General features: G+C 34.3%; 1 protein-coding gene across 5 annotated transcripts in view; it reads right to left on the bottom strand.

The window, feature by feature from the left end:
- RBM33 (RNA binding motif protein 33) overlaps positions 1-24,870 on the bottom strand; it is a 178,262-nt gene that overhangs the window by 10,729 nt on the left and 142,663 nt on the right. For 3 of the 5 annotated variants that reach the window (XM_077151030.1, XM_077151050.1, XM_077151054.1), the window contains 3 exons: positions 21,587-22,258; positions 8,788-8,997; positions 7,314-7,502 (listed from right to left, as the gene is read on the bottom strand). In XM_077151030.1, coding sequence (XP_077007145.1) covers positions 7,314-7,502; positions 8,788-8,997; positions 21,587-22,258 — 1,071 coding nt within the window. The remainder of the gene's footprint in view (positions 1-7,313; positions 7,503-8,787; positions 8,998-21,586; positions 22,259-24,870) is intronic. The other 2 variants (XM_077151039.1, XM_077151061.1) reach the window with 1 other exon arrangement.

Raw genomic sequence — 24,870 nt, 5'->3', positions numbered from 1 at the left:
TTTTTCTTCACAAAAGCACTCCTCAATAGTAATTCTATAATAAATTTTGCTGTTTTGATAACATATCAAATCTCTCTATATTATCAATTCACATTAAAAATCATTATTATTATCTTGTAAGCATTTAAAAATATAGATAGACGTATACCAGAATTTTAAAAAGCTGAATCAAAGTCAATTTGGTCTCAAAAGATTGTCAGGACCAATTTTATCTATTATATAAACCACATTCCTCTTTGATCTATATTAATTCAAAACAAACATTTTCTTTTTAGAATAATTTTTTTTTTCTAATACAGGCCAAATTCCACATCTGCAATTAAACTTTTAAGAATTGACCTGCTCAATGGGACATTTCATAGCATCCATAATAACAAGTCTTAAATTTTTAATTGGTATAGACTGAGAAAAAACTAGGGCTTATAAGTTTAACGCAGCTTTATAAATAAGTTCCTTAAGGGTATATGCACCTTGGAATAGGGTACATGCACCTCAGAATAGGAACCTAGGTCTTAGAAGAAAGTTACTGATCTACTGTTATCAGGAGTTTTAATGAAAATACGTAAGTGGTGGGTGACATTTTTTAAGAGCAGACAACTCCTGATTGTCACTAACTGATCATTTTAAGAATTCCCTCGTCACTGAAGTCCTAGGAGGGGACATTTCAGAAATAAGGTTTGTACTGTACCATGGTAAACAGCCCTCTGGGCAGGGGCTCTTTAGAGCATCATCTACCTGCTATTAGACATGTCAGCTTAGAGATTCTTAGGTTGGATGATCAGGATCTAATTTATAGGGGAAATAAAATTAACATTTACTAACTGTTTGCTATGTGTGAGGTACTATGCTAATGGCTATCACAACATATTATCTCATTTAATCTTCACAATATATGAGCTAGGTAGTTAGCTCAATATTGTGGACAGAGAATATTTAGGCTCATAAATGTCTAAGTACTTTGTCCAAAATTCTATACCAATGAGTGGGAAAATCATAATTTAAACCAAAGTCTCATCTCAAAGCCCATACGGTTGGGTGGGCAAGAGTGACTCAGTGGTAGAATTCTTCCCTGCCATGCCGGAGACCCAGGTTCAACTCCCAGAGCCTGTTCAGGCCAAAAAAGGAAAGCTCAAACTGTTATAATTAACTTCATTCTGGAGGGCTAATGCAGCAGCAAAAAATGAGCAACCAGAACTCACTCACTCACTTGCCATGTCCATGGCAAGCTATTTTATTCTGTGTCTCAGTTTAGTAACTATTGCATAGAACTGTTGAGAGAAATAAAATAAGTTAATATGTAAAAAGTGAATAATCAACACATTGGCATAATCTAAATATCTATTATTATTATTACTGCTACTACTCAATGCTGTCCATTTTATTTTAGTGACTATCAAAACTGGAAAACAGATATATATACTCACTGGGTGAATTACAAGCTCTATACTCTTGTAAGAAAACTTGTTTTTCTTTCTACAGCGCAGAGTTAACTTTATTATAGAATAAAACATGCTATCTTTTAACACAACTTTAGGCAAAATTCAGGAAATAAAGAAAGACAAGCAAAAAGGTCTCAGAAATTATAATGAACCTAATCCTAAAAGTTCATGTGATTTTAAACGTTAAGGATGAGCTGGAGGTTATAGCTATTCTCCTGAGGAGGCTATTAAGAAACTTATGCAGATGTTACTTAAGAGCAGCCTGGGATATTTTTCTTATGTGACTCTTAGTCTGTATGTTCTGACAAAAATTTAGCTACATGCAAGTATAACCAGGTTTTTCATAAGCTTAATTCTTTGCCTGAGAACAAGGCAAGGCATCCCATTACTCCTACATCCCTTTCTTTCTGTCTCAAGATGCTAGGCAGAATCTTCTTTTCGATTTGTTTAGTATTAATGGTAACGAGCAAGTATCACCTAGTTTTATCATTCTCATAATAAAATCTTTCTCATCTGAAATTTTGAAATATACTACTATACTTATGTTATTTATATCTTCTGGTTATGGCATGTCTATAAGATCTTGCTATTTTTCCTTACTCTGTAAATTATTACATATCTTTAAAATGAACCATCTGATGAGTTTATGAGTTTAATTAAAGTGAAAAACATTAATAATCTGAAAGTAACAGTGCTACCACATTACACTCTACTGCTACAAAGAGTAAAGGTCTCAGATTCCACAGGTTAAAAAAATACAGTTAACCTACGTTATTAGGAATGCCTATGATTAAGTGACCCAAAAGAATAGGAGTACTTCCTAATCTATTTAACACAACTTGCTATTATACTAAGTGAACGCTAGGTAGTGCCATAACCCAAAAGACACAGAGATCTGAACTACTTTGCAAACATTTTTTCCTGGCTAACTACGAAGGCAGGATGACTTGGGTCACTTGGAATGGTCCCTTTAAAGTATTTTCTTCTTTATCTTTTTTTTTTCTTTTTAGAGAAGTTGTAGTTTTACAAAAAACTATATGCATAAAATAAAAAAAAAATGAACAGTTCCCATATACCACACTATTATTAATACCTTCCTTTAGTGATATTTGTTACAATTAATGAAAAACATTTTTGTAACTGTACTATTAACTGTAGTCCATCGTTACGATGTGGTTCACTGTGTTACAGCCCAATGCTTTTTTTTTTTTAAGATTTTTATTTTAGTAAAATATATACAACCAAAAATTTCCCCCTTTTACAACATTCACATATACAATTTAGTGCTGTTAATTACATGCACAATGTTGTGCTAATATCACCACTATCCATTACCAAAACTTTACAATCAACTCAATTAGAAACAATTTACAACTCAAATGTTAACTCATTTTCTACCCTGAATCAGGCCCCTGGTAACCTATATTCCAGATTCAGAGTCTATGAATTTGCTTATTCTAATTATTTCGTAGCAGTAAAATCATACATTATTTGTCCCTTTGTGTCTGACTTATTTCACTTAACACGATGTCTTCCTGGTTCCTCCATGTTGTCGCACATATCAGTACTTCAATCCTTTTTATGGCTGAAATAGTATCCCGTTGCATGTATCACATTTTATTTATCCATTTATCAGTTGATGGACATTTGAGTTGCTTCCATCTTTTCACAATTGTGAATAATGCCACTACGAACATGGGTGTGCAAATACCTGTTCAACTTTCGGCTTCCAATTTTGGGGGGTATATGTCTAAAAGTGGGATTGCTGGGTTATACGATAATTCTATACTTAAATTTCTAAGAAACAGCCAGACTGTCTTCCACAGCAGCTGCACCATTCTACATTGCCACCAACAACAAATGAGTGTTCCAATTTCTCTATATCCTCTCCAACACTTGTAATTTTCTGTTTTTTAATAGTAGCTATTCCTCCTTACAGCTGAATAATATTCCATCATATGTGTATACCATATTTTGTTTATCCATTCATTGGTTAATGGACACTTGGTTTGACTTCATCTTTTGGCAACTGTGAATAATGCAGCTATGAACATCAGTGTGCAGATGTCTACTCAAGTCCCTGCTTTCAGTTCTTCTGGGTATATACCTAGCAGTGAGATTGTTGGATCACATAGCAATTTTATACTACGCTTCCTAAGGAATCACCAAACTCGTCCTCAGCAGCTGCACCATTTTACAGTTCCACCAGCAGGGAATGAGTGTTGCTATTTCTCCAAATTCTCTCCAACACTTGTTTTCTGTTGTTTTTTAATAGTGGCCATTATAGTAGGTATGAAATGGTAACACATAGCTTTGATTTACATTTCCCTAATAGCTAATGATGTTGAGGATCTTTCCATGCACTTCTTAGCCATTTCTATATTCTAATTTGAGAAATGTCTATTCAAGTCTTTTGCCCCTTTTTAAATTAGGTTCTGTTTGTCTTTTTATTGTTGAGCAGAAGGAGTTTTTAAAAATATATTCTGGATAGTAAACCCTTATTTGATGACTGTTCTTTTCACTTCTGCAAAGAAAGCTGTCGGAATTTTGATTGGGATTGTGTTGAATCTACAAATCCCTTAACAAAGTTTGACATCATCCATTTATTTAGAGCTACTCTGATTTCTATTAGCAAAGTTTTTCAGTTTTCCAGGAATAGTATTTACATCCTTGGTTAAATTCATCCCTAGATATTTGGTTTTTTTAGTTAGTACTGTAAATGGATTTTTAAAAAAAAATTTCCTCCTCAGATTGCTCATTTCTAGTATATAGAAACACTACTGATTTTTGAACCTTGGTCTTATCCACCATTTTTGCTGAAATTGCTTATTAGCTTTAGCAGCTTTGTGGTAAATTTTTTGGGATTTTCAATATATGAAATCACATCATGTGCAAATAGTGAAAATTTTACTTCTTCCTTTCCAGTCTGGACAACTTTCATTTCTTTTTCTTTCCTACCTGCTGCTCTAACTAGAACTTTCCAGTACAATGTTGAATAATAGTGGTGACAGTGGGCATACTTTTCTTGTTTCAGACGGAAAGCTTGGCAACTGAATAATGCTGCCATGAACACATCGGTATACAAATGTCCACTCAAGTCCCTGCTTTCAGTTCTTCTGGGAATATACCGAGTAGTGGGATTGTTGCATCAGTTTTTCACCATTAAGTATGATATTAGTTGTGGTTTTTTCATATATACCCTTTATCACGTTCAGGACATTTCCTCCAGTTCCTAGTTTTCTCAGTGTTTTATCAAGAAAGAATTCTGGATTTTGTCAAATGCCTTTACTGCATTAAATGTTTTTTCATCATCATGTGATCATCAAGCATTTTTTCTCTCTTCATTCTGTTAATGTGATGTATTACATTAATTGATTTTCTTATATTGACCCACCCTTCCCATTCCTGAGATAAATCCCACTTGATCATGGTGAGTAATTTTTTTAATTGTGCTGTTGGATTCAATTTGCAAGTAATTTCTTGAGGATTTTTATATCTATATTCATTAAAGAAAGTGGTCTGCAATTTTCTTTTCTTGTAGTATCTTTATCTAGCTTTGATATTAGAATGAGTTAAGCATTCTCTGCTCTTCAATTTTGGGGGAGAATGTGTGCAAGATTGGTATTAATTCTTCTTGGAATGTTTGGTAGAATTCACCTGTGAAGCCATCTGTTCCTGGACTGTTCTTCGTTGGAAAGTTTTTGATGACTGATTCAATCTCTTTACATGTAATCGGTCTTTTAAGGTTGTTTTTGTGTTTCTAGGAATTTGTCGATTTCATCTAGGTTGTCTAATTTGTCAGCAGACAGTTGTTCATACTATCCTCTTATGATCTTTTTCATTTCTGTGGGGTCAGTAGTAATGTCCCCCCTCTCTCATTTTCTTTACCAATTTAGTACAGGTTTGTTAATTTAATGATCTTCTCAAAGAACCAACTTTTGATTTTGTTAATGCTCGTTTTTTCAATTCTCTATTTCATTTCTGCTCTAATTTCTGTTATTTCTTTTCTTATGCTTTCTTTGGAATAAGTTTGTTGTCTTCTTTCTAACTCCACCAGGGAAGCAGTTAGGTCTCTGATTTGAACTCTTTCTTCTTTTTTATAATGTAAGCATTTATAGCTATAAATTTCCCTCTCAGCACTGCTTTCACTGCATTGTATAAGTTTTGATAGGTTGTACTCTTGTTTTCATTCATTTCACCACATTTACCCCTTTGAGGTATTTTTATATTAAAACAATAATGAAGCCTTGTTGGAAAAATATCTTTAAAAATTACATTTATCAGTATTAATGTCATTTCTTTAATTATCCATAGTAATATCAGTTCGTTTGTTTGTTTTTAAATTAAGAAACAGCATTTTGTGAATGCAGTACTTTAAAGTCTATAAACTCTAAATCAAAACTCAAACTCCTACTCAGTCCCATAAGCCTGGGACTGGCAAGAAATGCAAGCACTCTTCTTTGTTCAACAGAGTAGAAATAAGAATCTCTTGAATAAATGCTAAATTATTCATTCCTTAGGGATTTAAATAGTGGCATATGGGACTTCAACTTATTTTAAGGGTAAATGATGCAACCTAAGAAACTTTCACACTCATTTTTACATCTTTTTCTCTCTAATTAAAACAAGTCGTTAAACTACTCCAACACTATTTTTGCTAGGCTTTTAATTAGCCCAAACTGGCAAACAGAAGAATGAAAAGGCTAGTCAAGTGATTCATAACCCAAAAATACAAGATTCAAAATTCATCAGATAGGACCAAGGTTTGGAGGATAGCAATGGCTCGAAGCTATATTTCACAACATAGCCACTGAAACTCAATGCATATTAGAAGCAAGCAGCAATTAACTGCATAATGCTCTTATACAGTACATAGTTATCAAGATTACTACTAAAAACCAAAGCCCATAAAACTAGCAGGTCACAAATGGTAAACAACAGTCACATCGCATTTTGCACCCATAGGGTACAGCAGAAAATTCAGAAGACAATGGAAGTATCAGAAATGAATGAGCTCAAATTGTATTATAAAAATGAGCTCCTCAACAAAGAACACAGGTCTGTAGTTCATAACTAGACAGGATTATGTTTTTTCAAAAATCTGGATTCACTGCTAAACTGTTATTTGACCCAGATCCCTTAAACAAAATTGTTTTGAGAGCCTCAGAGTAACCACATTTTAATGCATCTAATATTCTCTAGTGTCAATTCTGGCCCTGAAAATTCATCTGTATTATCATGAATTGTCTTTAAACAATCTATCTTTGATTATAATAAGCTTTATCCCTATGATAAATGAAAAACTGTTCCTTACCACACCACTGGGAAATCTATTCTATAAAAAACAGAAGCCAAGTTTTGGGGGTTAACTTTTCCTTATTACACACAAATAAAAACAAAACATAAAACTATCTCTCTAGGAATCAAGAAACCAAGGTAGCAGTAATTAAGCCTAAATAATAACTACTATTTGTGGCATATCTAATCCTCACCATTAGGAAATCTCAATAAATTAAGGACAAGAAGGCTGAACACTTTAAAATGTTAAATCGGTACAAATAAAATAAGTGATCTGACAGAACAAAAATTTACATGTGTGCATGTTACTGTGAGGATTTCAAAGAATAATTTGTTCAGTTAGAGCATTTATTTATTAAAGTTTATAACTGACCATCTGAAAATTTCAAAATAATCTAAGGCAACACTTCTGATATCAAGTATGCAAGTACATAAAATATTTATCTGTGTTTTCAAGTATACTATTTTAACATGAAGTACCAACACAAAGAACACAGCATTTTAAATCAAGAAGTAATTTAGTTTGGGGGTATGACAAACTGGCATAGACATAGTAAAGTGACCCAAGTGACCTACCTGGATGGGTCCTACTGACATCAGCAGGTTTTTCAGTTGGACATCAGTAGTGGATGAAGAAAGCCCTTCAACTGACACGATACAGGGCTGAGGTTTGCACTCCACCACTCGTAAATTCTGTTTATTTGGCATTAGGCGTCCTCGACCCATCTGACCTGCTATTCCTCTGCCTCTTCCATGCATAATGACCTGGGAAAAAAAACAGGAATTTTGATTTTAAGCTTTGGCTAATTTTCAAAACTATTATGATATAAAAATGAGTAAGTGTACTGATTGTGTATGTAGAATGGAATGATTTCTAAATGTTTTGTTAGTTAATCTTTTTTAATTAATAAAAAAAATGAGTAAGTGACTTATTATCAATTGAAATATACCATGAGCTATAGGATTTTCTATAGCTTTCCATCCACTATGAGAAAATGTTTTGATATGTAAGAGACAACAATACCCAGCAAATTCTAGGTAGAGGGAAAGGAAAGAGAACAAAGAATGTGAATATATTTTGGTGCTAATCAATTGTATTACACAACATTTTATATGTTATCATCATTTTATAGATGAAGAAACAGGATCACAAGTCTTAAGAAACTTGCTGTTTAACCGCTACACTGTTAGGGTCACAGTGGTTCAGGAGGCAGAGTTCTCCCCTGTCATGCCAGAGACCCAGGTTTGATTCCTGGTGTCTGCCCATGCAAAAATAAAAAAGTTACACAGTTAAGGATTCGAATCCAGTTCTAGCAGGCTCCCAGGCCTGAATTTCTCCCACTATATATATTACAAGCCAATTTCAGTAGGGCTCTGGTGAATTTTGTATAGTGCTAAGTGTCTTCCAATAGTACTTCAATCATCAATAACTTGAATCAATCAAGTTCTATCAAGAGACTTGAAATTCTCTTGAATCATCAATAACTCCCATTCTAAAGGTCTAGGAAAGGATTTAAAACCTAGGAACTGTGGCTCTGCCACTTTCCTAGGCAAGTTACTTAACCTCCAAAATCCTTGGTTTCCTATCTGCAAACTGGGGATAATAATTAGGAAATCAGTGAAAAAACACCTGGCTTTACATTTATGAAATACATGGTGAACTTAATGAATAATGGAAAGAAAACATCACTGAGCTGGTTGTTTTACACATGTGCTCTTATGGTCACTAGGAGTCAAGTACAAATTCTGGTTGTGTAGACAGTTCACAATCTCCCAAAACCAAGCTCTTGGTATGAGTGATTTACTACAGTTGCAAAAAAGTCCTAAGAAGAAAAGCTCTTTTGTGAAAATATTAAGATATTTTCAAAACCAGAATTAAAAAAAAAACTATGTTCTTTTGGGAGGGGGGATAGCGTGGGGACAAACTAGGTGGTAGACACCACATATCAGAGAGACCACTGAAATACCAAATTTTCTTAACTAATAGGACATCTAAATGACTAGGAATGTGCCCTTCATATTTCCAGTGGTATAGACTAAATAATAGTACCTTTTTTGCCGGGTGAATTCCTTGGATGTTTTTGATACCTAGAGGAATAGCTGAGTGCATGTGGGCGGCCATTGGTGGATGCTGTTGCTGCTGAAGTGTTCCCTTTGTCAATGTGACCTTCCGAGCAGGCTGCTGTCTTACTTCTGGAGGCTGAGGAAGCCGCTGGGGCTGGCCCTCTGGGTGAAAAAAGCCATCACTCTCTCCTCCCTGCTGAAATCAACAAGGTATCATGCAGTTTAGTATCTGCTCAATCAAACATAAGTCTCCCACAGATGGGGGAGTTGACCTTGGTTAGCATTTTATTGAAACAAAACTGTTTTCAAGAAAATAAGGCCAAATTTGTTGTTTCATTACAGCCAGTAAGGAAACTACCCATTCAACAGTATTCAGAGTTTAACATATTTTTGAACTTTAAAAATACTAAGATGTCCTATAAGTGCATTTAAGAGGTCTATAATGAAAATAAATTGTTTAATCAAGTGAAATACTGCTTGATTTTTTTTAAAGCTTCATATTCAACATACACTGAAATTTTCATTTTCAAGAACATTTTTGTTAATATCTGACCATTTTTGTAAGTAGTGGCTTTAAACTCTACATTCCTATTCAAGCTTAATTACTGGGTAATCACCATGACATGTTTCACTGGTTTCCTTTATAACTGAAAGGCTACGGACTAGTCATCCAGAGTGAATTATGAAATGTGGTCTTAAATTTTAAAGCATGTAACAGTGCCCTTCTTCCTCAGTGGGTACAATAAAACTGAACACTCTATACTGTTTAATACAATGTTCCTATGAGTTGAAGAGCATCCCAATATCACTGTCTAAAAATTCCTCTCCTCCTGCTGGAGTGTCACAAGTGCCACTACCAACTATAAAGTAACTGGACTTCAGCAAAGAAAAGCATTTATTCTATTAAGGACTTTAGGAATTTTAGAAATATCAGAAAACAAACTTTTTTTTTTTTTTTTTTTTACTAATATCCCCTTACTTCCTGACCTTCAAACTTGTTAATCAACTGGGAAACAAATATACATTCAAGCTGCACTGATGATGTTCACGATACCATCAAATATTTCTGCATGGCTACCTATCAAGCTACCTTCAGAATTAAGTAGCATCTCTCCAAGTGTAGCTGAAGGTAGGAAAAAAAAAGTAGAAAGCAAAAATATCAGATCTTGTTCTGCTAAATTATGTAATCAATACAAATGGACACTTGAACTTGGAAACTAAGATTAATATTTTTATTAACAATGTTCTACTCTTCATATAAATAGGAATATATGCAGTTATTAGATAGTAAATCTCCTGCACATAGGCTGCTCAGCTATACCAGTATTTCCAACAATTTCGTAAACGACCTCAGAAGCCTATATACTATAGGCTCCCAAATTTATCTTTCCCTCCCAAATTTATTTTTCACAGACAGTTTAATGGAATAAAGAGCTCCACAAAGTGAAAGAATAGGGATTGGAAAAGAAAAGATATTTGCAAAGGCTGAACAAAGTAATAGGAACCCAAGAACACATGAGATTAAAAATGTTTAGTGGGGCAGGACTTCTGACTATGGTGGTATGATGAGGTCAGCAAATCATCTCCTTAAAACAAGTATAAAACTAGACAAAATTGCCAAAAACAATGACTTTGGATCTCTGGGAAATGGGCAAAGTGAAACAACAAATTGAAAAGCATTTATTCATAAACTCTGGGAGAAGAAATAGTCTGTGGCCCTCTTGTCTGGGGCTACTCCCATCAGCAGACACAGCAGTTTTATCAGCACAGGTTGGATACGAAAGCCCAGAAGCAGTAGACTAGATTTGGCTCAGAAGCCTGAAAACTTACAGCAGCATTGTCAGTAAATGCAGCAAACTCAGCTGGAAAGAGAAAGGAAAATCCCACAGATCTGTTAGCCTGTGGTCACAATCCTGTTTGGAACAAGTAGTAGATCAGTCAGAAACTTAATGAGGAAATTCTAGGAAGGAAGGAACCACAGAAGGGCCAGATATGTTGTACACACAGTGGGAGACCCAAGGCAGCCTGGTGCGAAAGTAAACAGCCAGGACAGATTTGAGAACTGGCAGAAATCAAGGTGCTTTCCAACCAATACACAGATACACTAGATGAAGATGGACATCCTATAGGTATGAAGTATTTGAGTACAATCTCTTTCCACAGAGAGACTGTGGAAATGGCTAACCACAGAGCTATGCAGCCAGAGATTTGACCCCTAGGAAACCAGGTTAAAAAATAAAATAAAACCTAAAAAACTAAACCAAAAAATATTTTTAATTGAATAAAAATGAAAATACGACATATCAAAATTTAGGGAACAGCTTCAAATGTTAATATTAGAAAGGAATAAAGATCTAAAAACAATAATTTAAGCTCTTATCTCAAGAAACTACAAAAAGAACAGGAAAGCAAACCCAAAGTAAGTAGAAAGACAAGAACAATGATCACAGTGAAAGGTAGCACAGCAGTGTGAACATGTTCTTAATCTTAACCCATTCTTGGGGTGTGAATCCACTATAGATACGAACTTTTAAGACGTTATTTTTAGTTAAGGTGAGGGCAAGTGAACAAGGATGGATTTTGAGCCTATTATAGGAAGCCTTACAGAAACCCAAGAACACTGGTAGCCTTAGAACGCTGCAGTCTTCAAGGAGAAATACTGCTTTGCTGAGACCTTGACTTCGGATTTCTCCAAGCCTCAGAAACCAGGAGCCCAATACATTCCCATTGTTTAAGCCAACCCACTGTGCAGTATTTGTGTATTTGTTTTAGCAGCTGGGAAACTAAGACAGACAGTGACATGGTAAACAGAAAAATAATAGAGAACAAGTTGTTTGGGGTTTTTTTTTTTTTTGAGAGCAACAATGTAATTATTTAATTAGATTCCCCCACCCTCAAAAAAACAAAAATGAAGAGAAAACAAATTGTCAAAATCAAGAATACAAGAGGAATTATCACAACTGACTCAACAGAAACTAAGAGGACTACTACAACCAATTAGAAGATTTACATAAAATGGACAAATTACACAGAAGATGCATGGTAGCAAAACTGAGTCAAGAACAGAAAATCCAAATAGACTCTAAGAAGTAAAGACACTAATCCAATGATTTTTAAACTGGGAACTGTAAATATAAACACTTATCAATAAACAACCCAAATAACAAAAATTTTCTTCACTGTTACTTTGGGTAAGAGACTAATAATAACAATCAGTATTAATGTCAGTTAAGAACCCAGAAAAACACAGTTCTAACTTTAGTTTTCATTTCAAGAATAGCTTAATTTTTTAAGGATACGTCATCTCTACTTAAAGTCCAGATATCCCGGTACTATAAAAACCTTCTCTTTTCCTCATCTATAATGAAATAACCTCAAATTTATCTATGCATATTATTAGATCTTGTTATATAAAGAAAGTGACCTGATGTCATAGTGTACAGCCTCATTTATGACTATGATAACTTGTAAAGACAGGAAAAAAGTCTATTAAACATCTTCCATAGATTCAAACGTCATCTCTGACTGCTTTCCCTCATTCGTTTTGTTCCAGCTATCTTCTTGCTACTACTCCAACACACCAAACTCAATCCAGGAATACGGTCTTTTTCTTTTCTTCATTTTCTCAGCTTGAAAAGCTCCTCCACCAGAAATCTGCAAGGTTTGCTCATTCACTTCCCTGTCAAAAGGTTACTCTCTTACCCCTCAGTTTTATTTGTCTTTCCAGTATTTACCATTGCTTGTAACTATATTATTTGTTTACTAGACTGTAACCTCCACACAGAACAGAGTCTGGCATATGTAGGCATACAATAAATATTTGTTAAATCAATGAATGAACTCAAAAAGGGAGATGCTTCAGACAGAGATGATGATGACTGCTCAACTTTTAGGAAAAACTGTTTCTATCAACTGCTTATTAAAAAGTAGGGGTAGGGTGCACAGGTAGTTTAGTGGTTAGAATGCCTGCCTTTCATGTGGGAGACCCGGGTTCGATTTCCGGACCACGCACCCAAAAAAATAAAAATAAAAATAAAAAGTAGGGGTAAAGCCCTGGGCAAGTTCTGGTGATTATCATACTCAAGAAATTTTTTTAGACCTTTTGTGGTTAACAAGATAATAAATCTTTATAAATGAATTTGCCAAGGCACTCAGGATCTTAATCATCAAGAGTTCTGATAACATTCTACATATTCCAATTATGAGAGGATATTGGGAGCTAATATTTGCTGAATGTCAACAATAGGGCAAGAAATATACTAGGTTCTGTACATTGTTTTCATCCTCTCAACAAGGTAAGTGCTAATATCTTTATTTTATAAATGAAAAAAAACTGTGGCCTTTGATCATACTGTAAGTGCTAGAAATTCTTGACTCCTTGGTCCAAAGATTATTACTCCATTTTAACTCCTAAGGGAAGAATTTATAGTAACACATTTAATGACGATTTTCAGCAAGAACTGAGACAAAAGTATTAACTATCATTCAAATAAAGAGACCACACATTTTAATTAAATAAAGGATTACTACTATAAGGCTGTGCTTTTGCTAAGCACTCAAGGCTTAAATTTAAGTAACAAGTTATTTCACTTTCCAAGAAAAATTAAAAGTTGTTTTTCTGATGTGAAGGTCAATTATTCTTTTTCAAATTTACTTTGAAAGTGAATTTCTCAGTGGTAGAGAACACATTTTCACTCTTTACAAGGCAGTGTGTTTGGATGAGATTTTAAATATCTCCCTCTTCCTCTAAAACAGATGGGAAGAAAAGAAGTTTGGCCTACATTAGCCAAAACTGGAAATGTGTTATCCCCCCCCCCATGGTAATCTTTTAATGAATACTATTAAAATGTCATTTTAGAGTAGTTTTTTGTTTTGTTTTAAATATGAGGCACTGTCTGAATTTAGTAAGCTTTGGGAACACTTTTTATCAGCTTCATCATTACAAACAAATGAGGTTATTGCCACTAACATTAGCAGGACAAATTTATTTATAACAAATGGTTTAAATATATAGATAAAAGTGCCTATTGATACCATCAGGCTTCTTACAATTGATAGATCAAATCTTATTTCATTCTTAAACCCCATGAAGAAATGATATCACTGACTTGCATTCACTAGTGAGCAAATTGATTAATCCCTCTCTATAGAAATCTCAACTCTTGATTATACCTATCAGACGTTAAGCAGCATTATTCTAGAGTGACAACACTTGACAAATTCCCCAACCATTTTTCTCAGCCTTTGTGGCCCTGCTAGCTTGTATTAACCCTGATGAAAAATTAATTTTCCTTATCTTCTTCTAAACCCCAAAATCCAAATCCGCCAAACTGGCAACTCTTTCTGTAAAGGTATTATGAAAACCTCTAAAAGATTAATTGCATGTCTTCAGGTGACATTAAATTAATTTCTATACTCATGACAGACATTTGATACTCCGTACTGAGAGGACAGATAACATTGTGAGGATACACAGAAGGACAGTGGTGTAGTGTCCCAGGGCAGCCTCTTATGAATTCTCCTTTCGATAAGGCCATACTTCACTGTCACTAGCAATGCTACTGTTACTGATCTTACCATCCACAGACCTCTCACTGAACAGGTTTCTATTAACTACAACAATGCTAGGTCTATCCCTGTAATCTTTATACAGCTAATTCAAAATCTGGACACTAAATGATATGCATGCTATACGATGTTTCTAAATACAAATACATTTAGGGCACCTTTATTTTTCCTTTGAAGACTAATGTATTAAGGGAGAGAAGGTAAAAAGAAAATAAACAGGCTAATGTTTTTTTTCCAGGTTTCTAGGCTAATTACCTACTTAATTTGTTGCAATATGGTATGCAGTAAGAACATTTCACAACTGCAGTGTCATTTCTTCCCGCAAAAAATTACTCTTATACAATGGCAAGCATTCAAAACATGTAAACAACTTAAATCTGAAGTGCTTTCTATACAATTCTAGTAATGAGTCCATACAGAATGAATTAAAACAAAATCCATAAGGTTAAACAGGCCAGGGCAGAAAAACTTTATAACTACCTAGTCTCTGAGCTTCATGAAATAAAGTCATTTATTTGATTTTATATAATATGGTGATAACATGATAAAGTTATTCCAGTGGTTTCTCCCTTAACGATCTATCTTTCTGAAATCAGTTAGGTTTAGGAAAACCTGTAAAAGCCAAAATTAATTGGCTTTTGGAGGCACAAACCCAAACCTTTAGGCTCCTGATATGCCAGGATCCTCTCATTTCTATAGCACAGATCTACCAGTCTGAAAAGGCAAGGTTGACAAAAAGTGAGACAGCTAGAACTTTTGGACTTGAGAGGCTCCACTACACTACAGTTTACAAAAGAGCTTGGTTCTTTCAACAAGAGCCAGTCACATGAGGGCGGAAGAAAGGCTCTGGAAAGTAGCAAGCTTCCCCCCAACCTGCTGATAAGCAGCTCAATATTACCTACTTTGTAGAGCTGGGCAACTTCTATAAAGAAGGTAGTGAGTTCTTAGTTGGTTGTTGAAAGGCAGGAGACAGAAGTACCCAAGACATTAGAGAAAGCACACTTCCTTTCTGTTAGGGAGAACCCTAAGGTAGCAAATCCTGATTCTTAAACATAGGTGAATTAATTCTGATTTAACCATTTTACTCCTTGATCTCATACCCCTATAAAAAGTAATATATTAATGAGTATAACTTCTTATTTGTTAAAACAGATTACCCCTGATAAACTCATCTATCTTGCCCAAATTTAGAGGCCACAGATTTAAGAATGCTCAAAGAATAATTTCTTTGGAAGTTACCAATTTTGCTCACTAAAGCATTTCAAAGTTCTTTTTTTAAAAAGAAAATTCAGTACAATAGTTTTTCTGCAGAAGGACGATTTTAGAGTATAAATCTTATTCAATAAGTGACTAATCTGGATTATTCATGCCCCATTTTTCTTCCTCTCTTCTGCTATTTGCCTTTGGCCATTTTACTGCTCATTAGCACCCCTAACAAGGAAAGGAACAGGATACAAACGAGACCTAATGCCAATTAGTTAACTCTGCCTTTCTCAGCTATAAGAAATGAACTGGCAGGGAAAAGCAAGGTAAAACATACTGGCATACCCTCCCACTAGGTACCTACGGTTGAGCAATCCTGCCACACCCCTTCATTCTCCTTTTCTTCCTCGACCTAAACCAAATAGCGGGTTGTGTATATCTCCTGGCTCCCATCCACTTCTATGTCAAAAGCAATTTTTCTTACAGCCAATTCACCTGGTCTTTCTGAAGTATCTTCTCTATTACAAGTCCATCCACATTTCTGTCCTTTACAATATTCTGTTCTACAAATTCAGGTTCTGAAACTTATTTTGACTCATTTCTATTTAAGTCATACCTGACCCCTTTAAGGTCCGTCTCAACTCACCTACTTATCTACTCCTAAGCACTATCAACAACTATGGTACAAGGTTAACTTCTACCAAAAATCAACTGAGTCAATAACAGTCAAGAACAGCTGTATTCTCGCACCCCCTGGAACGAGGAAGCTGAGGCTGGGTTCACATGAATAACATTCATAAGATTAGAGAGTTCTTTGTTTGCCTTGGTTCACCATTAACAATCATCACTACAGATTTATCGTGTGTATTCGTAACTCAACAAAATTCAAAAAGGAACAAGACATATAATATGATACAGTTTTGTAAACTGAATAAAGAAGGCATTTGGGAGAGTACAATAATTTTTGCTTGAGAAGAAGGCTACACCTATTAAAGAATTAATGTTATTTTTGTTTTTGCCCCCACATTGTGCTTACTGGTATCATCTAAGTGTCTTAATACACAACTGCCACTTTCACATTCAGAAGTATTTAGGAGAAAAAAAACCATTTAGGTCCACTATATAATTCTTCCCTTTTCTAATTCAATAAACGAAACTGTAAATCTTGTCTATCTTTTTAAAGAGAAAGAACTAATTATTTTAACAAATATTTAAATATCTATAATATACTTGAAGTTGTCCTAAATCCTGGGGACAAAAATTAAGGTAAGAGCAAGCCTACCCTCAAGTAACTGACAGTAACTAGGAAAAAGATCTGTGAATGAATACTCCCAATACAGTAAGGTGAGGTACAGAATGTACATGGCACAGATAAGATACAAAGGAACAATTATGTGTATGGAAGGAAGACATCCCAGAAGAACAGACACTTGTGCTAAATCTTAAATAATAACTAAAAGTTTACAAGTGAGAGAGGCATGAAACAACATGGTTCATCTGGAGAACAGGAAGGAGTAAGGGAATTATAACCTTGCATTTTTCATGCTTTGGAATTTAGGCTATTTCTCAAACTAGCATATTCCAAAGGGTGATAGGTAACTTTAGGAGTATAAGGATGGGTGTTTTTGTTTGTCTCTAAATTCAACTTTCTGGGGTTGTGCCCTATGCCATTCTGTGCATCAACGCTTTTTTTTTTTTAAGTTAAAACCTAAAAAAAAAAAAAAAGGTAAATATTACCACATCTTATCTCTGTTAAAACTCTTCAATGGCCCTGGGAACTATGCTACAACTATAATAATTAAAATTTTGAAATTAATAAAGCAAAAAGCATTTTTTATTCCTTCAGTTATCTATTCTAAGAAATGTGTTATACATAAAATTCAACCAATTTAAGCAGTCTCTTTAGGATTCATTTTACTTTCTTTGGAACTCACTTGTTTTAAGGCTTGGCTGTGTATTCAAAGGGCTTAGAAGCAATGACATCCAACAAGCAGTGAATAAAACCAGCACCTGAATTTCTATTAAAAAAAGTCAGTCCTGGAGACAAGACTGACTTCAGAGCTGAGGCAGAGAAATGACAAAGAGTGAAGAACATCTTCTTGCACCAAAAAGTCAGAAAGTGTTTAAAGAATGAGAAAGTCGTATCAAAAGGACAGAGATGTCAGCTTTAAGTGGCTCTCCCTGGCCAATATGGGACAATTCTAACAACAAAATAAATACTAATAGTTCAATGAATAAAATAACAATTCATAAACCCATACCGATATAAAAAAATGAATAAATCTAAGTGAAAGAGAAGAGAAAGCTATCACAGTAGTAGTATGCCAACTAATAAATATAGAAGGAACGTAAGCATTCAAAAACAGTGCTTGCTAAAAATGGCAAAAATCTGATGAGAAATAGTATTTACATAGTCTCAAAATATCTACCCACAAATTACATATTAATTACAAAGGGTAAAATTGTAACTATTACAGAGAGATGTGGCAAATACCATCTTACCCAAGCTATCAAAGGTAACCTCTCATCCATATTGGGATAGCTGATATCAACTGCCTCCTGATATGATGCAATCAGAAGGACACAATATCCACACAGTGATATTCCTGCCCAAAATGCATAACCTGGAGCTAATCATGAGAAAACATATGACACACCCAAATTAAAAGGCATTCTACAAAATAATTGGCCTCTACTCCTCAAAAATGCCAAAGGCAAAAATCTACAGACTGAGGAATTGCTCTACATTAAAGGAGATTAAACAGATAACTAAATTTTAAGCATGATGCTGCAATATATCCAAGTTGGGGTAAAAAGGGCTATAAAGACATCATAGGGACAACTGCTGAAATCTGAAGATGTAGTGTGGATTAGATAATAGTACTGTATTAAAGTTACATTTCCTAATTTTTAATATAATTTTACTGTGCTTTGTAAAACAATTTTTTTTTGTTCTGAGATAATACATAACCGTTTCTCCAACCTAATCTCAAATAGTTTGAGAAAAAGTAATTGAGTGTGTTTGCAAAAAGACAAAAGAGAAAGAATAAATGTAAACTGGACAATCTGGTAAAGGGTATAGTTCTTGTACAATTCTTGCAACTTCTTTTAAAATGAAATCACATTAGAATGTAATCTTCCTCGCTTCTTCCCCTTCCCTCTGCACCCGCAAAAAAAGATCAGATAGGTGCATTATCACCCCTCCTACCACCTCTGAAAACTCTGGGAATAACTTTCAAGTGGATAGGAAAGAAGAACTATCTGTAGACGTACACCTTAAGTCTTCCTTTAAAAATCTACAAATGCAGTCTAACCCCCCCCAAAATAAGATCACACAAATAAATGGGACCCTATGAGTGCAACATTTTGACAGCCTTTTAAAAATAAAATACCAGAGTATTAAAACTGGACAGCTGGCATTCCTGCTGGGGCATTTTGTACTTCACCCATTTCTCTGTGTGGCCAGTAAAATAGAGTAATGTTGACTTAATTTGCTGCCAAATTCTTAAAATTTTCATTTTGTTGATTAAAATAAAACAGTTGAACCCTGAATTTGCTCTCAATTTCCTAAAGAACACAATAAACTGTGGCTCTAAATAAATACTTTTATTCTTCCTTGAATCTTTTAAAAGGTAAGGGTAGTAATATCTATTGAGCCACTATCATGTATTCAGGCACTGTGCTAAACACTTTACATGTATTACAACATTTAATTCTCTTTTTTTTTTGTATGCTGTATGGCGAGGTCACATTCCATTATTTTTCCATGTGAGTATTCTATTATTGCAGCGTCATTTGTTGAACTTTGTTTGCTTTTTGGGAAGTACAGGGACCAGGACTCAAACCCGGGTCTCCGGCATGGCAAGGGAGAATTCTACCACTGAACTACCTTTGCACCCCCTACAACATTTAATTTTTAAATTAATCCTGTAAGGAGACTTTATCTTCATTTAGATGAGGAAACTGAGGTTCATTCAAGTCAAGCATACAAGATTACAAAGATACAAAATGGAAACCAACATGTAAATACTTCAAAGATTATGCTATTTATCCTAAACTAGAAGAAGTTGAAGGCCCAGGGCTAATTAAAGAACATCCCAAGGTACAGCCTTCCTCTTGTGTTTAATCACAAAAAATGGCTGAAAATAAACATAGTAAGTTTACACCAAGTACACATTTTTTTTTCTGCAAAAGACAGCTGGGGGTGATAATCAGGCTACCTCAACATTTCATATTTTTAATATTTGTTCTGTGACTACTTGTTAAGTTTTTTTTGACTGTGTATTGGTTAAAAATAGAACACAATTGGGATTTAACAAAGTTGCTTTTGATTTGTTTAAATATTTAAAAATAGCTTTCTGAAAAATGAATAATTGGAGAATATGTCTTAAGTAATAAAAAAGAGAACCATTCCATCAAATACAATTTTTAAAGTAGACTATTTATATAAATAATATTCACGGATGCTCATGAAATTTTAGAAGCACTATTTGCTAATATTTAACACTTCATATAAGCAGCAAAAATTTCTTCCTTTTGTAAGCTCATCTAACAAATCCAGACAATAAAATATGAGAGGAAAAAAAACTAAAATTCATACATACAGAGATTGATTTGCTTCAATCAAACCTCATAACAAAAAGTCTCCTTAAAGTCCCCTTGTTCCCCCAATGTTTTAACTATAAAATTTGACTTGATGTACATAGAAATATTCAAGGATATGTTCACAGCACATAAGCAAGTTATAGTTATATTTATCAAGTATGAACAAGTAATGACTTTACTAGGCTAGTAGCCATTGGTTATGAGACCACTCTATACAGCTTTAGAACAGGGAAAAAGAAAACAACCATTCCTCTCTACTGCACCAGAGCTAATGCTACTAACTAATCATGGTGCTTTTTTGCACCTCTAAGGCCTTTTCAACATGTTGTTCCATTCAGCCACTACTCCAAACAACTGGAAAGCAAAAAGAAATCTAATTATCACCCTGATTCTAAAAGCACTCACTAAACAAGAGTTTTCTGAATCAAAACTGCCTGCTATACATACAGGAAAATAGTAGATTATAATCCCTAAATAAGAAATAAATAACATTATGAAAAAAAAACAACAGAAAAAATAACTAATTAAATAATGATAATGTACAGAGGATTCAGAACTAAACTGGGGTTAGAACCTAGCACTGACACTTACTAGCTCTGTGACCTTGGCCTAGTAATGTAACCCTTTGAGATTCAATTCACTCACAAATTAAATAATATTTACCTTATAAGGATGTTGTGAAGATAAGACGAGAACATCGATAAAACAATTAGCATGTGCTAATCAGCAATTATTCATCATAAAATCTAAATGTATTTCTAGAAGGGATTTTAAGAACATACTCAGAAGAAAATGGACATTAATGAAGTACCTCGTATGTACTAGAAACTTTCATTTATTTATTTCTCATAGCAACCTTATTAACCCATTTACAGACTGGAAATTAAGGTTCAGAGAAATAAAATTATCTGTTTAGGGTCCCAGAGATAGTAGGTAACAGACCACCATTTGATGCTGCTTAAAAGCAGATACAAAAACTCACACACATGCCCACTCCCCTATTTCCTCTCCCCCCATGCAGTTGCTTACTGAATCTAAAACTATATACAACAAACTATTTGTTTTATGGTAAAGGAAATTTTATTTTTAAGACAAATGATGATTCTATCACAAATTACTTACAAAATGAAGCTAAAATGGAGGACCCTTTAATTTAGATATTTAAGAATTGTCACTCTGGTTTTTCATTAAAACTCCTTTAAAAGAGAAAACTGAAAAAATAGAGGTCCCATTTGGAAGAAGCATTTAAACGACAATTCTTACATCAACTTCAAGTAAAGAGGAGTTGGTTCACATGATTGTAAGAGCGGCAATTTTTAATTCTCTTTTTTCAGTAACATTCTTCAGGAATTAATATATTCTAAATGAAACACAAAGTGAAAAAGCACTCATAAAACTTGTAAACTTACCCCGCCTGACAACTTAATCACCCTCACTTTGGAGCTGATGTGTGGCCCATCTCCACTACCACTGTTTGCCCGTTGCATGACAGTCCTTTTCACTCCAGGCTTTATTTCCTGGGGCCGGCCTGGTATTGTTGCCACTCTAGCAGTCTGGGTTGAGGGTGGCAATTCCTCCATGTCAACAGGTTTTACTTGTAGTACTTTGTGAGATGGCTGAGTCTGAGTTGGAGGCACTGTTCTGGCCTGTCTCAAATGTTTCAGCGGTTTCATCTGCTGCCCTTGATACTGCATATTAGCACCAGAAGGAACAAAATTTGATGTTTTGGACTGAACATTCGAAACAGCAATATCTTGATTTTTAACAAGAAGTCTGTTTTTCACATTTTGTCTGATCTGTGCACCTGGAAAGGGTAACAGTGGGTTACCATTTGTAGGTGATGGTGACGATGTCTGTTCTTCTTGCTCTACTGGGGGTTGCGGGGTATAAAGCTGCTGTTGTTGCTGCTGCTGCTGCTGCTGCTGCTGCTGCTGCGCAAGTCTTTCAAGTAATTCCTTCTTTCTAGCACCAGCCTGCTGCTGCCGTCGTAACTCCTTTTGTTTCAGGATCTCTTCTCTTAAGCGTTTCTGCTCTTCTATCTTTAAACGATATAACCTTGTTTCTTCATCTTCGTCAGGAAACTAGAATAGAAAATATACACTTGAAGTACAAAGTAAGGTAAACATTCCAATCTATTTCACAAACTAAGGAAATATATTTTTCAAAAACCTTTAAATTCAGTATTTCAGAGAAGCCATTCAAAATCTCTTCAACAACTTTAAGTGTAACTCCTTCCTCTGGGGAGGGGGGAAAATTGCACAGCTAAAGTTAATTTGGAAAATCTTATCAGAATATTAAAAATGAAATAATGTAAATTTCTACTCATTTACAAGTTTGAAACCAATTAAAGTATTCATTTAAGATATCAAAAATATGTTTCAAATGGAAATGGCAACAATACTAAGACACGCGCTGCCACACAGGTTTTATCTTGCTCTTTTCTGACAAACTAACAAAAGGTAGGGTGGTAAATGACCTGAAAGCCCCTGATTAGAACTATTGATTTTTCTAACAGAATTTTCAGGCTGATCTCAAACTCATTTGTCACAGAATAATTGGTTATAATGAACAGCACAAGTCAATCTCTCTGACCTTGAACTCACGCACTCTCCTCAGAATCAAAATGTTACCAATTGCAGTATTAGAATATTAATGGTATGTAAGGAATGCCTTTAATATTCTAACTCCAAACCATTCCAAAAGCCTATCATATAAGCTTTGAAAAAGTCCAGTAACTTTCATTAAAAGAATCCAATGAGGAAGTTTATAAAAAGTTAAAGATTTTTAAAATTATTAATAATTTTCTTTAAAAACATCATAGTTATCATCTACAGATTCTTCCAAAAGAATAGAAGAGTATTTAATTTCCCTGAATTCACCTACTGAATAATTTTATCTATCCTGAATAAGCCTTAAGAATTAGAACTCAGATAAAAATGGAGCTCAAGAGTCAACTGATGTTTCTGGCGTCCTTACATTTTACTTACAGGATAGAGCTAGGCCCTCACTCAGGGCTTATAATATTATCACTTTGTAAACAACTCTTAAGAACTTAATTGCTTAATTTCAAAGCCTAGGACAGATTTGAAATAACAATTTTGTAGGTGGAGCAGGGGCTGTTGCACAGGTAGGGATATAAAGAAAGAAGTGCCATCAAGGTAGAAAAACACTAAGAAGTGAATTTAGCAGTTCAAAAAGCAAAGTCATCCAGGGCCACCTAGTGAAGAGCAAACCGCTGTAAGCATATTAACAGCTCTAAGGACCCACTATTTTAAAATACAGGAATAATTAATATTCATTAGGATTTTTCCCAAGCAATCAAGAATAAAATTAAAATATGTCTAGAATACAGAGAAATACTTTAGAAAGGTTTCCATCCTAATAACTGGTCCTTTATTATATCACTATCAATTAGATGAACGTAAAAAAATAAACTATATTTACCTAAACAAAACAAATAGATGGCTTTAAAAAAAAAATTCTACTCCTAGTCCCATTCTAAATTTACAGAAAATTAAAAACAATTAAGGAATTCATTTAGTTATGATCACTCATGTTTTCACACTTGAATGACTTTCCACACTATGGCTACCTATAAGTTCCATTTCAACCCTAAACTATCTCTAAGTAACTCGAAGGAAGAACTATTTAGAAGCCTATCCAAATCAACTCTTATGAAAGAACAGATAGCAAGCACGGCTAAATAGCAAACATGGATAGTGGTATGCATAAAAGAATACCTTTCTCATATTCTATTGGCTGCTGTTATGATAAAAGGATAATGTGTATGACTTAATCTTTATGAACCAAATCAGTTTATATGAAAAGTAAGGAGCTAGCTATATAAATTAAAGTACAATAGAAGTTTTAGAGCAAAGAATTATTTTTATCAACTCCCCAATCCAGCCTGTGAATCTAGATTAATTTTTTCATGTAATAATTTTGACACTAAAAAGTCACCCTTCTTCTAATATGATCTAATTAAGTGGTAAGTCAGTAGTTTGACTTTATATTTATGATTTAGAACACATCATTACTTCTGCTATAATACCTGATTAGAAGAAATTTTAACCAAAATAATAATAATAAATAATTTAACGGATTAAAGTTAAAACTAGTGTTAATTGTTTTCATAAAAGTAAGAAAACATGACTTGGTCTAAATTCTAATCTAGGGAACTTTTCAAGTCATTATTGTTTTATTATATTAATATACATTAGGTTAATATACTAATTGATTATATTCTATAAGTTTTACTGATATATTAATAATGTCCACGAACTGATATCTTACCATACAGGCACATACGTCTTGCTTAATTTTCATTTTTTTTTAACATGGGCAGGCACCGGGAATCGAACCCTGGTCCTCTGGCATGGCAGGCGAGTATTCTTGCCTGCTGAGCCACGGTGGCCTGCCCGTCTTGCTTAATTTTCACTTAACAGACAAGAAAACTGAGGCTTATTGAAGGTGAAGTAACTTGCCCAAGGTCACATTACTAGCAAGTGGCAGATCATTCCAAAGGCTGTATTCTTTAACCTATGCTATACTAGACTACTTAATTTGTCTGCCTAAATTTTACAGTTACTCTCTAACCTTTATACATGTATTTCAAGGGAAGAGTCCAGATATAAAATCTCTACTGCATAGTAGCATTAGACAAATTACACACATTTCTTTCATAGGAGACCAA

This window comes from Tamandua tetradactyla, chromosome 1, assembly GCF_023851605.1.
Source record: "Tamandua tetradactyla isolate mTamTet1 chromosome 1, mTamTet1.pri, whole genome shotgun sequence".
Lineage (NCBI taxonomy): Eukaryota > Metazoa > Chordata > Mammalia > Pilosa > Myrmecophagidae > Tamandua > Tamandua tetradactyla.
Note: the sequence above shows the minus strand (reverse complement) of the source record. Positions and strands in the feature narration are given on the sequence as shown.